Source organism: Cynoglossus semilaevis, chromosome 12 (genome assembly GCF_000523025.1).
Source record: "Cynoglossus semilaevis isolate Cse_v1.0 chromosome 12, Cse_v1.0, whole genome shotgun sequence".
In the NCBI taxonomy this organism is placed as follows: domain Eukaryota; kingdom Metazoa; phylum Chordata; class Actinopteri; order Pleuronectiformes; family Cynoglossidae; genus Cynoglossus; species Cynoglossus semilaevis.
Window position 1 is genome coordinate 11274135 of NC_024318.1, and position 15026 is coordinate 11289160.

The 15026-nt window shown below is 40.2% G+C and overlaps 1 protein-coding gene across 11 annotated transcripts in view; it reads right to left on the reverse strand.

Moving 5' to 3' along the window:
- cpeb3 (cytoplasmic polyadenylation element binding protein 3) overlaps positions 1-15026 on the reverse strand; it is a 43832-nt gene that overhangs the window by 22558 nt on the left and 6248 nt on the right. For 2 of the 11 annotated variants that reach the window (XM_025060641.1, XM_025060640.1), the window contains exons 1-2: positions 11768-12966; positions 5817-5901 (exon numbers count right to left, since the gene is read on the reverse strand). In XM_025060641.1, the coding sequence (XP_024916409.1) occupies positions 5817-5901; positions 11768-12853 (1171 nt within the window). In that variant the 5' untranslated portion in view covers positions 12854-12966. The other 9 variants (XM_025060639.1, XM_008322152.3, XM_025060642.1 and 6 more) reach the window with 6 other exon arrangements.

Consider the following 15026-nt stretch of genomic DNA (forward strand, 5'->3'; position numbering starts at 1 on the left):
CAAAATCCCAATCAAAGGCCAAAGATTGCTCAGAAAAGGGCAACACTTTTTTCCATATAATTTGCTTGACAGAGGGAGACAGTTGCCATCCTGAAGGCTTAAAATAGCTCTGGGCATGTGCCATCTGCCTCTCCCCGGGGGGTTGGTGGCAGGACCTTAGGCCCCTGGTTTTTGCTGCTGGTGCTGCTGCTGTTCTGGTGACATTTCCTCACTGTGAGCCTGAGCTATTCTCAACCTCACCATGCTGTTTACACTCCTGGGGGAAAGTTCTCTTTCAATAGACACTGATCAAGTAGCAACTCCCACTTTACTTCCCGGAAAATCTGCAGAAACTGAGTTGGTCGTAACTTTGATAGAGTTGAAGAGAAAAGACAGAGGTAGGGGATGGTCCTTGCATTTAGGTGAAAAAAAATTGTGTTAAATATATAATAAATAAATATTAATATTCCAATATGATATAAATGAAAGTTCATGAAATTAAATTTTAAATTCAAATTTTCAAAATACCCAGAGTCATGTGTGTAGCAGAATGATTTGACCCAACCTGACATGTGCCACAAGGCACCTGTCAATCACTGGCTCTTAACATCTCAAAAAATGGAGCTGTAGTTAAGGCATTAGTAATGTTGCTGAAAACAAGGGGGGCCAGTGTAAAAAAAGGTAAGAGCAGAACTAAAGATCTCCATCAGTACTCAGAAATTTTTTTTTGATGAGTATTTATGTCCACGATTTACCCACCAGAACCAGACACTGATCACACAGCTTGGTTTAAGCCCTCTGTCCAACCTTAAATGACATCTGCTAGTATGAAGTACTTGGCTAACAAAATATCTCACTGAAACAGGATGAGAACCATTGTCTTGGCGGAGTCTTGTTGTCTTAAAGAAGATCAAAAAGAAAAAGAAACTGGAGTTTGGACATGTGATCTACCCAGACAGCAGAGGCTACAGAGGCAGAGGCTGTGCCTCAAGTCTCACATTGGTTAAAATTTGACTAGAGTCCACGTGGCTGATCCTTTCACTCCACAGCTGACATGGAGTTTCTCTGAATTGTTTGAGTTACATTACTCATTACTCATTACTCATTACTCATTAGATGTAGTCACTCGATCCATTTTTATAGCATGTAATCAAGACCTGCCTTTTATAATACTTCTAAAACTGAAACTTAAAACTAAGACACAATTATTAAAGCCTTGTTACAGGCTTTGATCTGGCCCTGTCAGTCCGGCAAAGGAATCCCACTAGAATTCCACAAAAAAATAAATAATAAAATACACTGCTGACTTACTGCTTAATCTTGGATATGCAGAAAAGGAGGTTTCTATTTTTTTTTCTTTTTTAATTCAATAAAGCTGTGTTTGAATTTTTGAAAACTATTTGACTCACCCTTGTATTTCCTCCCCAACAGTCGCAACAAGTGTCAAACACACCTACAGTCATGTGGTGAAGCAACACAAATGTGTAAAATCTCCCTGACACAATTCCTGACATCAAGCCCTTCATACCTCTCTGAACTAATCCCCACATCACTTCACAAGATGATTACAACACGGCAATAGTTCCATGAACTATCAAGCCATAACACGTGAGGGTTAAAGCATCATTTAACAAGCAAATAGCCAGGATGTGCCAATTTCCTATAAGCATTTTCCATTTCAACAAAAAAAACAAAACAAAAGAAAAACAATACCTTTACACATTAAATAATTTACACATTTCAATCCAAGACTGCCGAAAATCCTGCAGAGTGACAGTAATAATTTAACAGTTTGGATGTGGATCTGGACAAACATTGCTTTAATGGACACAACAGGCTCAGGCTTGTTTTGTTGCCTGGACCGGATTAGCTCAGTCATGCTTACAGGAGCAGTGGATTTTCCACAATGAAAAAAACACAACACTGACAGAGTCGCATTGTAACCGGAATACTGACTCGGAACATCCAATTAGGACGGAATGGCTTCATGTGTCGTGTTTGAACCTTGGATAAACAACAGTTTAGCCGAATGTCCTCGTCAATATCAACAGAAACGTACACTTTCACAGAGACCTTTAAACTGCCGCTTCATGAAAAGCCAGACGGGGTAAAGTCTGACCCATTATCTATGTATATGTATGTGAGAAAGATTACATACTCATTTGTATGTGTCACTGATGCACCTTTCCTCATGACTGGAACATGTGAACTGCTCTATGGCCAGTTCTTGTTTTCTTCCTGAGAACAGCTTTTCAAGTCTTCATCCACTGACCAGTGCTCTGGTCAACAAACACAAATATCCACAGTGTTTGCTGTGGCTACTATTTACTGACCCACATTTGCAACAACATGACAAACTGTAGTCCCTTGTCAGACTCAGTTAGCTACATTTGGGGTTTACTCTGGAAACGTGCTTGTTGACTAACTCATTTTGTAATATTAATACCACTCACCTCTGTAACTACAGTAGAATCCATGTAGGATACTGGTGTTGTGGCTCAGTCTTCACTCAAGCAAAAAAGTATCGAATTTCTCTTCAGAAATACTAAAAGAATTCCAGAGAGCAGCCTCTAAAACCAAAGCTAACGGCTAATTTTTAAAAACAACATTTTAAAAAAGCTTAATTCTAGGTAATTTTAGGTTGAGGCGTTTCCTTTCAGGCAAGTTGAAACTTGAATTAAAAATAATAAACAATTCTCTTGTATACCAGTATCTTAGTGTCTTAGTCTGCAACCTAAGCTGAATAATTACACCATCTGTTGTCCCTTCTGCCTAGGAGTAGGTTAGCATTTTCATATGATCCCTAAAATACTGATCATCCTTTCATATAATTAAGTGAAACAGTAGCTAATTAAGAAACATGATCACAAGTTACTTCATTGGGGAATAAAATTGAAGTTTAGTACCATAAAAGCTGCTCTTTCACACACACACAACAAATTGTAATTGACACACGAGTAAGATCATGTGAGTCGAACCAGCTGAGGTGCATGTGTGTTTGAGAGAAAAGACGGGTGGGGTGGGATCCACTCACAAGTATGTTGTTAAACAATACTATGTGGGTGTGGGTGGGTGTGTGCACGTGTGTGTGTGTGCATGTGTGTGTGTTGAAGCCAGAGGAGTGGGCGTAAGTAAAAATAGAATGTCACATTTAATTTAAACTGCTAACAACAGCGTGTACGGGTTTGTTTTTGACGGACGTTGTTGTTGGCAGCGTCTGTGGAAGCTGTCGTTACAATTACAGGTGTATTTTCCAACCAGTGATGAGAGGCAGCCCTGCACTAACCTGGAAAAGCGTTAGGTCCAATCCCAGGGGCCTGCACTGGCAGGAATACCCCCCTTCTTAGGGACTTTGAACTCAAATGTCATCCAGACAAAGTAATAACAAAAAAAAAGTGGTTTCTCTAAAGAGGGAAGGGGAAGTGGGTGGGGTCCCCTCAGACTGGCTGGTTCTCTTTCATGTGACAATAGAGATGGTTCATTCAAAGACCCACACATACACGCACATAAAACAATCAAGGAAAAACAATTATTCTGCTCACAATGAGAAGTATGTGAAAAATGTCTGCAATGGGATGAAGATGGGTGGAAACCATTCATATGGCCATGCAAAACTGGGTCCACTGGGTTTCTGCAATTTGTTAACTGGTTCATTGCCAGTAGAAGTAGCAACTACATTTTTTAAAATACAAAACAATTAAAAAGCAACATAAAAACTATTTCATTGTGAATATCATGTAAATCTTGAGTAGGCAACTTTGAAAAATTAAAAACAATTGAACTACATGTAAACATTCTATTCATACTGACTTAGTGTATAATCATAAATACCTGCATTAATCTCACTTGTTTAAATACATTTAAATATACAGAATATATAAAGTAAGCTGAGTACTGTAGTTCATATTAATAATACTGTATCTTAAAAGTGCTACTAGCAGCATTAATGTGTGTCAAACTGTGTGTCCTTGTAAGCCCTTAAAAATACAGTGTACAATGAATCTGTATGGTTTATGTTTTTCACTGCAAGCTAACTTGCTAAATACTAACATGTATGCACAGATATATTGAAACTGCCCAGACGCTAACACACCTAATCGATTTATTTCATGAATTTCCCTCCCATGCTGGTAGAGTGGAACAAGCATAGAAGTCACTTATATTGTGACTAGTCTTAAATACTCATGTCTTTTGTTTCCATGGTGCTTTCTCACTGTTGTGTGTTGTGTGTGCTTCCTGCTTCCAACATTTTTAAACATGACTCACTGGAGGAAAGGTTTATAATTTCCTTGTGAAAGCGTGTTCAGAACGTGTGTATACAAAGGTAACTGTTCACTGAACCAAGTGATTGTTTGTGAATTTCGCACAGATATGATGACATAGAGAGTCCACTGAATAAAACCTTCAAGCCTTTTGAAGCTCAAACTTATACTCCAACCACATTCTGAGAGGTCAGCGTGATCCAATCAGATCCAAATGAACAGCAAATCAGTCAACAGATCAGGATAATCTGAACCTGGCCAATATATGTCCTGCTGGGAGTTGAACCAAATATGTGATGAATTCTTTTCTTTTCATCTGTCATTACATGACAGGTCCAAATTGACACTACAATTTGGAACTGTCAAAACAAACTCAAATGGTTTTCAAATTAAATATACAAATGGTTTTTGTCATGTTTGAGAGGAAAAACAGCATTCATTGTTTTGTACAGATTACTGGTTCCTTACTGAGCAGTTCAAGTCTACATCACTTCGTTTTGACGTTGAGGTACCACACCCCATGTGCAATATTTGTTATACAAATCATTACCCAAATGCTCTGATCTAAATAACCTCCGCTGCCATTTGCTGCTGGTTGTGCAACTGACACTGAAACCTGACTGAAGCCTTCTAGCACTAGGACGATTCTGGCAGGTCGAGGCTTCTCTGTGGTTGGCACAGGCTGCAAAGATGAAAAGAAACACAAGCAAGCAAGAGCATTGCGGGAATGCACACCCATGTTTATGTCTCATGCTTCCATTCTTTCCCAGTATCTCTACTGTCTCTGCTCTGCTTTGATAAACAATCACAAGGCGGGCTCTCCAGGACATGACAGCACCTTTCCACTTATGTTGGAGCAGGACAGGATGCACATTTGACTGCAACAATGCTCTCTGAGCACATGACAGGGAAGAGTCCCTAAGCATGTGAAAGCAACATGTTTCGCTCATTATATTCCTTCTCACAATCCTAGCATTGTTAGCATCTGATGTTGGAATGAGGGGGGGGCATGAAAACCCAATACTCAGCCCCAAAAGGACCTCATCTAGGAGGAGACAGAAACTGGTGCAACAAACATGTGACCTCTGTTAGAAAGATATTGGCCAGGATGTCCAGTAACACCTTGAATGGTCCTAGAAGGTTGGTAGGATACTGTACATGGTTCTAAAGCTCAGGCTTTGATTTGTTTTTAACTGGAAAACATACCTTGTCCAAAGTCTGCTCAGTAGCAATCATGTGATTTAAGGAAACGAGCAGTTACACTGTAAATGTCATGTGACTATTGATTTTAAATCGGCATGAAAAAAATTAAAGAGCAAAAGGACATAGTACAAAGAAACCATACATACAGTATATTGTATGTAACTACAATGGGATTTGCAGGCAAGATTAAACATGGCAATCCACCCTGAATCGTTTTACTGATTGGCTGATAAAGAGAAAAAAAAATGCTGATGATATGTGAAGCCAAAAAGATGAGAGCATGGACGTATAGGTATTCCTAACCTGCAAAATGATTCCTCCATATAATATCAGCCATAGTCATTGGTGGGCCACCAGCAGGGTGTGGTTTACCTTTGTCGTGGTCAGTCCTTATCATATCCATTAAGGAATTCTCCAATGAGTGCAAGCTAAAAGCATCAAAGGGCCGATTCCGGTCCTGCAAACAGAAGAAAAGAGCAGAAGAGCAGAAGGTGAAGAACTGGTTTTTCATGATCATGAACATATTTTTATTTTAAAAAAGTGATTTAATTGTCATTTTTACAGTAGTCATTTGTTTTGAATATTAAAAGTATCCAAAAACAGTCGTAACTACACAGTATTCATATACGGTTTAATGAGCACTGAGGTTAATTTTTTTTTTTTTATTATTTGTCACAAAAAGACACGTGGTATTACAAAGGATAGCTAGGCAATGTCAGCTGGAGTTAGAAATTGGCAGAGATTGTAGCAATCCTGCCACTGAAGTGTGTGGAATGTGTGTTTATGATAGTTGATTTTAATGCCCTAGAAAAAATGATTATTAGCAAAACAAGACAAGGACATCTTTAGCCAGGCTTACATATCATGAACATCTCAGATTAAGTGCACATTTTGATACTAAATGTTTTAATAGTAATAATATTTGCTAATCAGGTAAATGTAAATAGTGTCATAGCAAATGCCATTTATAAGTAATAAGCCCAAAATATAAAAAATACAAAATGGCTCCCAAATATTAAATTAGGGAAAGTAGAAGGTAGATAGAAGACAAAAACATAATAACAAATCCAGTTTTTATGTTGCCTAAATGTCACAGAAAAAGACGTTTAAAATCATTTTTAATCAACTGCTGTTGAAAATCTGGTTGACTTTTTTTTAAGGCTAGACCCACAACCAGCATGACTGGACATTATTTTGACACACAGGGAAAGACATTTTGCTGATAATGACTTTTGTTGGATGAACATGAAGAACATCAGACAGTACAGTATGTATCAGGTCTTATGGGAATGATGATCACAAGGCGGCCGTGTGATAATGAAAGAACACATAAATCTACCAGAACTATGACAGACATTTTACTCTTCAGTATTTCTTCTGTTCTTAGCTTCACCCTTGGGCTATTTGACGTATTAAAGGGTAAAGATGACAGTTGTGCAGCATGAATCAACACTTAGACTTCAGATACAGATTGGCTGACAAAACAGTGGCAGTAACATGAGAGTGGGTGTCACTATACTGCAGCTGACACCACATTCAGTTGGGATATTGTTTAAACAGATTTGTTAACCATGAGCACAGCACTGTCAACCATCAAAATGATATACTTTCAGCATAATTCTGAGTATTACAATAACACACATGGTTCCACGCTGGTTGACTTACTTGTTTGTTCCAATTGGGAAAAAAAGAAAAAAACATTTCCACTCATTAACACACTGAGCCAGTTTGGTTTTGTTTTGTTTTTTCAATTTTTACAGTAATCTAAATGTTTTGTTTTGGTTCTGTTGTGACATATAGACAGGAAGACCACGCTAACACACCGTTTGCATTGCGAGTGCCTTGCTTCACCCCCAGTAAACTCCGTGCTGCAGTTCTCCACCCCACACCAGAGTGCAACCCAAGACCCATAATGCAAAACCCTGAATAAAAGTCAACAAAGGTTTCAATGGTTGCCAATACTAAAAGTTCAAAGCTCTGCCACTGCAAAAGAACTCAGCTGTTGGCAGTTATGCACTATGTTCACCGGCCAAGCCTGTGTGCCACTGTTTGAACAGCTCCACCATTGTTGTCTATTCGGCTGAGCGTTCAAAAGTATTGTCCTCCCAACTCTGGTACCAACCGTGCAGTGTTGATAAAAATCTGCCCACTTAAAAAGAGCTGAACACTTAAACTGCTGAGCTTTTCGTTTCCTCTCGCTCCTCTCTTCTCTTACCCGTATGAACGATGACTGTGACGGGGGAGGGTGGACGACCTAAGTGTAGGTGAACTGACCTAAAGAAATCCCTGTAGTCTTCAGGTTTCCATAGTTTGGAATTCAAGTTCAAGTTGTTTCGCTTCCTGAGCTCCTCTTTCACCATGACACATAAACTGGATATACGGACATGTTTACTAGGGGGTAGTAAACACAGTATTTCATGGAAATAAAACGGCAACATGTCTAATTTGTAATTTGTATGTATAATTATATTTTTTATTAAAAAAGTATGACCACCAGGTAATATTTTAATTTTGAATGGAATTAACAATTACAAAAAATATACAACTTTGCAATATTCATGAGGAATTAAATTATTAAACTAGTATTAACGTCAGTAGTGCCTGACTGATGCGACCCAGGCCTGGGCCAACATCCCTGGGGTGCAGTTTTGAAAGTTCATAATACACCTGAAGGATATTTGCATAATAATGGATAAGGTGCGTGGACATTTGCAGCACTTCCTGTGTTGAGCAGTGCAGAAATTAAAATTAAAGGCTATATCCTCACCTGTCAGCCTTAAGTACAGCCTTTTATTCTGCATGGACTTGATATTCACAGCTGCCAAATTTGGTGCATCTGGTACAGGGTTTTCTAGGGCTGATCATTATGCCAACATATTTTCCTAACTTCAAGCTGATGCTAAGACTTTTTTATTCTAATTTTTTTAATAGAATTTTGGTTCATACATTTTCATGAACGTCGGACACACCTCAATATTTTGTAAAAGTAAAAAAACATTGTCAACAAATAATCCAGTGGATTTATAGAGCGCCTGACACCAATATATCATTTTAGGCCTTTGTCATTGTTTCTCCGTCTTTTGTTATTTTCCGTTCGTCCTCCCTGACCAGAAATGCCACTAATTATACTTTTCAATATCAGTTACTGCAGAATCATTGTGTTTCATCGTCACACATAAAGAAGGACGAGCCAAGACACTGGCAGGGTTGTAAGTTAAAATAATAATAAAAAAAAACTAAAAACAACATGGTAAACAGGCTGAACCACAACCTTTTCCAGTAATACACTGGTTAAACCCCAAGTCCGGTTGAAACGCCTTCTGTTTTGAACGTCCGTCAGCGTCAACAAGGACTTGTCCCTAAGATCAAACTTTCAAATTCCTGATCTAACACAGTGCTGTGATGAAAGTTGTGGACTGCAAAAATAATCGCCATCGCCAACGTTTCAAATAAGGGCATCTCCTGAGAAGCTCATGTGACTTTGTGTCTTAAGACTTACACTGACATGTTAAGTTGCATTCCACAAATTCCTTGACCTTTAAACGGTAGACAGCAGCAGCGAGTACGAGCACATATGGGAGCACATGACAGTTTCACCCATTTTATGCAGTGATTCTCCTGAATTCTGAGGAAAATGGACAGAATGACAAGGAGTACACCTGTCACTGACTGCAACCTGACACTGCAGGACCTGTGTGTGTGTGTGTGTGTGTGTGTGTGTGTGTTTACCACACCTGCTGCTCAGATCAGCAAATAGCTTTTAAGTTTCACTTCAGTAAACAGGCCACTTGACATGTGGCACCATGACCTTGCATCCTGGTGATAACCTTTCACTGGTTATGGGTTTAACTGTTAGGCAGCTTAGTGTGAGCTAAAGCCAGTGTTACATTAGATGCACTTATGAGGCCATTAATCAATTCCCTCTGGTTCATTAGCAGAAAACACTTAGTATTATCATTGGTAGCACTGTAAAAAATATTGTTTATTATATGGCTGGACTTAAACAATAAAGTTGTTGAATGAACCACTACTTCCTGGCTAACCTGATTATGAACATTATTAGCATTATGAACAACAAGCATCAGCCACGTGCTGTTATCCCAGGCTCAAACTGTTAGCTTAATAAAATGTTTGACTATAAATACATATAAATAATAATTATGTTCAATTAAAAATACAATATTTCACTTTTTATTTCTATTGAGTTAATGTAAACTGGTAAAAAGAATGCATTTTAGTCAAAAGACTAAATCAGAAATAAGTTAATAATAAGTTGCTAGCTGACTTGCTAATAACTAAGGTCCACTGGAAATCTGTTTCCCTTCTTTCCATGCTTATAAACAACAGCAGGGACACCAAAAAAGTAGGTCGGGATCTGAGAGTAGACCTCAAAGTAGTTCTGATAGCTCACAGGAATATATTGAATTCAGGGGTTAATGCAATTATACAACATATGCCAAAATATACTGTTAATATAATACGTGTATGTAGCATTTCCAAGGTAATAGATCATTTCATTGTATATACCATACATTACGGTTAACCAGATTTTCTACAAATGATCAAGCCCTAGGGCCTGCAGGTTGCGTCTTGCTAGGAGACTTGAAAACACCGGTTTCTGGCAATATCAAGTCTTGAGAATTTTCCTATATATTTTTAAATGTTAATCAAAACAAATAATAAATAGGACATTGCAGTTATAATAAGCCTAAAGCCAGATAACTATTGTTAGCCTTCACTGTGCCCTCATCATAAAATCTGTTTGTCAGACTTTCATGTCAGTAAACAAATCACAGCATGATATGTGGCCCCTTGACCTTGTTTTCAGGCAATCTTAAGTTGTGAGCTGACCAAGTTGTGAAACCACAGATAGGGGATAAAGGAAACTTGGTAATTAAAAAAACGCAGAGGCCTGACTTACATACACACCAACGCTTAAACGTACGCACGCACAATAACTATCGCCACAAAAGGCCATAGGTCTCAGGCTGGCTGGAATTTCACTCTACACTTGGTAGTGCTTCGTCTGCAAATGTGGGTCTCCCTACAGCACCAGGTCAACATTTTGGCTTGCACTCACTCCCTTCTTAAGTCTCTGCTTTGATCAGAGGAACACGTTCTCCTCTTCAAGTAAGCCAGCAACTTATAGGATGTGAACTCAGCTGGCTTCTTCACCAGGCAGTATAGCTTTACACAGAGTGAAACACGCCATTCAGTAAGTTAGCAGGAGAACTGTATAGAACGCTGCCCGCTGTGATGCAGGTGTGTGACATGGCTAATGCAGTGTTTTCAATTTAAAGCACTTTTTTAAAATATCCTTTTAAGTTATTACCCAAATATTCATTTATATGAAACAGACAAATCAAATAAGCCTTTATAGCCTTAACTCAATGTAAGTTAATCAGTACTTTATCAATGTATGATCTCTAAGCATTACAATGACATTGTTAAGACTGAAAAGCAAAATAATCGATTCACAATAAATCGATCAATTTTGCCTCAATATACATAGATCACCCCATCTAAATATTAACTTTCCTTTTCTGCATTATGACATAAACCAAGACTTCCACCTACTCAGAGGGACTTTGTCATCTGGACGTAAACCCCGCCCACTGTTTTGTCACAAGCCAATCAAATTACGAGAACCAGTGTCGCTTTCACTGGCCATCGGATATCAGGACTATCCGGTTTGATGGTCTACAAATAAGTAAAGGTATATTTTGTAAATAAATTAATAAGCCACGGGCGCGACACCGGCGCTACATCACACGCATATTACATATCTAGCAATCACTAATGGTTCTTTTACTGTCACTAGTGCTATTAGTGGATAAACATCTGAACAGATGACGTTAAAATGCACAAGGTGTCCTTGAACGCCTTGCGTGTCCCTTTAATCCCAGAGAGTAAAGTGGAAGAGACAATATTACCATTATAGCCATAAACCATGCACTGGCAGTGATTATTACCTGAACTAACTGGGTGTCACTGCATTAAATGCATAAAAATGGGCAAAGAGTCCACAGACCTAACTAATTTACACAGTATAAACCCGATGACCTCCACATCATGAGCTGTCAGGCTAAATGCTATCATGATGTTGACAGTCATGGCAAGAACACTTTCTGTAATCTCATATTTAAACAATATTTTAAAACTAAAAACGGAAATACGGTACAACACAAATAAATGATGGCTCCACAATTTACTGTTGAATTGAGGGCAGCCTCGCATAGATGTAGGTTAAACTGACTACCAGTCGAGTTGCATGTATATATTTAATTATTGACTGAGGCAACGCAGCAAGGCCTTGTATTTACCTGGAAAGGCAGTATGTTGTTGCTGTTGTCAGTCCTAAAGGCGCTGTCCTCCATCCAGGGTTTGGGGGTGAGGGGACCAGGTCTTGGGAATTTGGGGGGTGCTATAACATTGCTGTTGTAGGGCTTTTTCATAGGGGAGATTGGGTTCAGAGTTGACGGCACCCCGACTCCCACACCGACACCGACACCGACACCGACCCCTACACCGACTCCTACCGCCCGGCGCGGGTCCCTGCCCGCCTGCAGCCCGCTCCATGGGTTAGAGGATGTGCCCCAGCCGGCGTTCTGGTGATTATTCCAAGCGGAGGATGGAGCAGAATTAGAAGAACCCTTACTGTTATTCAGGATGGTTTGATAAGCGTTTCTCTGTGGGAAGGGGCCCTGGTTGGGGCTAACAGGGGATCTCCTCTGCTGCTGCTGTTGCTGCTGCTGCTGCTGCGGGGCTGCGGGCTGTTGGTGGTGCTGAGTCTGTGGAGCCAAGCCGATCTGCGGGGAGAAATTGCCCCCGAAGACGGGGTTGACAGGGTGCGGGAAGTTCTGGAAAAGCATCGTCCCGTTAACCGATGGTATTCCCTGGAAAAAGCTGTCGTCCACGCCGGCGTTTGTGGTTCCCGTGGACCAAGTGCTCCCAAATGTGGAGGAGGGAGAGGAGAGGGGACCGCCGGTCTCCTGCGGCTGGTGGTGGAAGCTCAACCCGGGCAGGATCGGCGACTCCATCGGCACCTTGTCTTTGCCGTTGACGCTGAGTGCTGAAGCCGCCTGGTTGTTCCCAGTCGACGGGCTCTCCGAGTCCGATAGAGATGTCGGTTCCGATGACGGGGTCGGGGTGGAAGGAGGAGGAGGGTCTACTTGCGTGGGATCTTGCTGATGATGAGGCTGGGCTTTGTTTTTGTCCATCAGTAAATCATCCTGCATGGTTTGCTGAGCTGAAACGGGGGAAAACAGAGACGACGAGTTATTATTATGGCTGTCATGAAGCAGATCATAGACGGGACTCGCAGTGCTGCTGTAGAATCTGATGAACTGGGACAGCTCGGACAGCAGAGAGGGAGCAGGCAGTTGCAAGGCGAATGCGTGATCACCCATTTAGCCGAATAGAAGAAAAGGGCAAAAAACACACTCACGCACTCCTCAAGACTACAACTAGAATGATTTACTAATCCCACAAATTATACACGGAGCATATGCCGCTGCAAAATATTCACCAGATTTCGCCACGTCTCGTCTTTCCTTCCACGCAGGAACTCCGGAGCTGCAATGTGAAACTGATTCAGTGTGTTTTGCCCAAGGACCTCCCCTATATTCATTTACATACGTCAGTAAATACAGCTGTCCTTCCACAAGGTTAAAATACGTTTCTAGTCTGCCTCAGGCACGACAACGGACATGTCCACGCGTCTTCCCTTTTCTGGCTAAAAATGACCTACAGAAAGGCGCACTTCACTGGTTTTACGCAGGATGCAGAGTGACGCAGCTGAGCCAATTTATCAGAGAGCAAAGATCTTCTCGTTTCCTTATTAAAGTTGGTCACGGTGACATTTGTAATGTTGTGACTCAACTAAAGGCAAACGGCAAAATATGAATATAAAGTAAAATATTTTGTGGCGAAAAATGTGGCTCTCATCGTGTTGCAAAGAGGAACAGAGCGTTAGTCCGCAGTGACACAGCCGAAGGTTGGCATTTACATCACACAAAAAAGAAAACAGTGTTTTAGGGTAATAATAGATTAAAGCCAAAGGTAAACTATCACTTAAAGCCTTGCTTGGTGCCATCTCTCAGAAGTTAGATATGAGAGAGAACACTGCACACGATATTATTTTACTTGGCTTGTCAGGCACAGCGTCATTCTTAAATCACATGCATATTTAAATATCAACACCAACATGAGCATTTTGATATTAGAAATTCTACAGTGGTGGCTTTAAACACGAATGACATGACAGTGGAAAATCGGAAATATCTTTTATGCGCTCCTCGTAGGTTAATATCAATTCAGACTATATATAAACGTATGCTATTTCACACTCCCAGAGGATCCGAGGTTAAAATGGAATTAATGAAAACTATGAAAACATTTTGTTGGCTCTCTGCAGGACTGCGGGAGAGCTAACACGCAGCCAAACACAGAGGCCTTCCAATATGTAAAAGTCAGTGAAGCACTGTTTAATGACACACAAGGCACATCTTATCAGCATAATGCCACAGTGGAACAAGTTGGACTTTAAATGAAATGGTAAAAGCCTGCATAGCACAAACCCAACCGCTTAATCCTCGGTTTCTCGTCCCAGTGCTGCGCTTCCAAGGTCATCAAAGCAGCACAATCAGCAGCCAACTGTGCCAAACCTCACCGGCATATTCACCACTGACAGTGCCACAACCCGGCCCTCTCAACAGCACTCTGACGCGCTGATCGAGGCATCCGATACGCTCCACGGAGCTGTCTTTGCCTCGAAATCCCACTATAATCTATATGTGTCCCCTCCACCACAAACACAACTACCACTACACAAACTAAAAAACTGCAACATGCAAAAAACACACTAACACAACACATTGACACCTTCTGGACTGAATTACCTTTATCGTTCACCTTTATGAGACTCTGTAAATAAAGTTATTTCTGGTGGCTTCGCCTAGGTTGAGATATGACAAACGAGCTACCCTTGTGCGGAGGTAGTCAGCAGTTGCCTCAACAGCTGATTGACTGCGGCGCATGGATGATGCCGCGGAGCCTGATGGAAAATGTAGTTTCTCTACATACAGTTGTCGGTTTAAGAATACATTCAAATTCTGGTTTTGTATGTATTGTGACTCTAATTCTCTCTTTCAGTCGCTCCATCAAAAATATGATTTTTTTTCTGTTTTCTGCAATTAATTGTATAAATAGCTACACTATCCCAAACACATTTACAAGTGTTTATATGTTGCATTTGTTATTGGTATTAATCAAATATAAATGTAATACAACTTTAATTATTTGTGGTCCATATGGAGAACAAATTCCGTTAGGGACCTTTAGGAACCCAGTTGCTGGCAATCTTGTATGTATAACAAGACCAAAGCTAATTCTAATCAACATCAAACATCAATATCAAATTCAATTCTATATAATATGTAGAAAATAAATACATTTCCGTTTAATAGTAATCGTTAACGACTAAATTGCTAAATTGCTACTATGAACGAGACATTGAACGAACCACTCAATTTCCCAAAATCCTTTGCGGTAATTCCTTGTTTTGATGACGTAGTACGCACG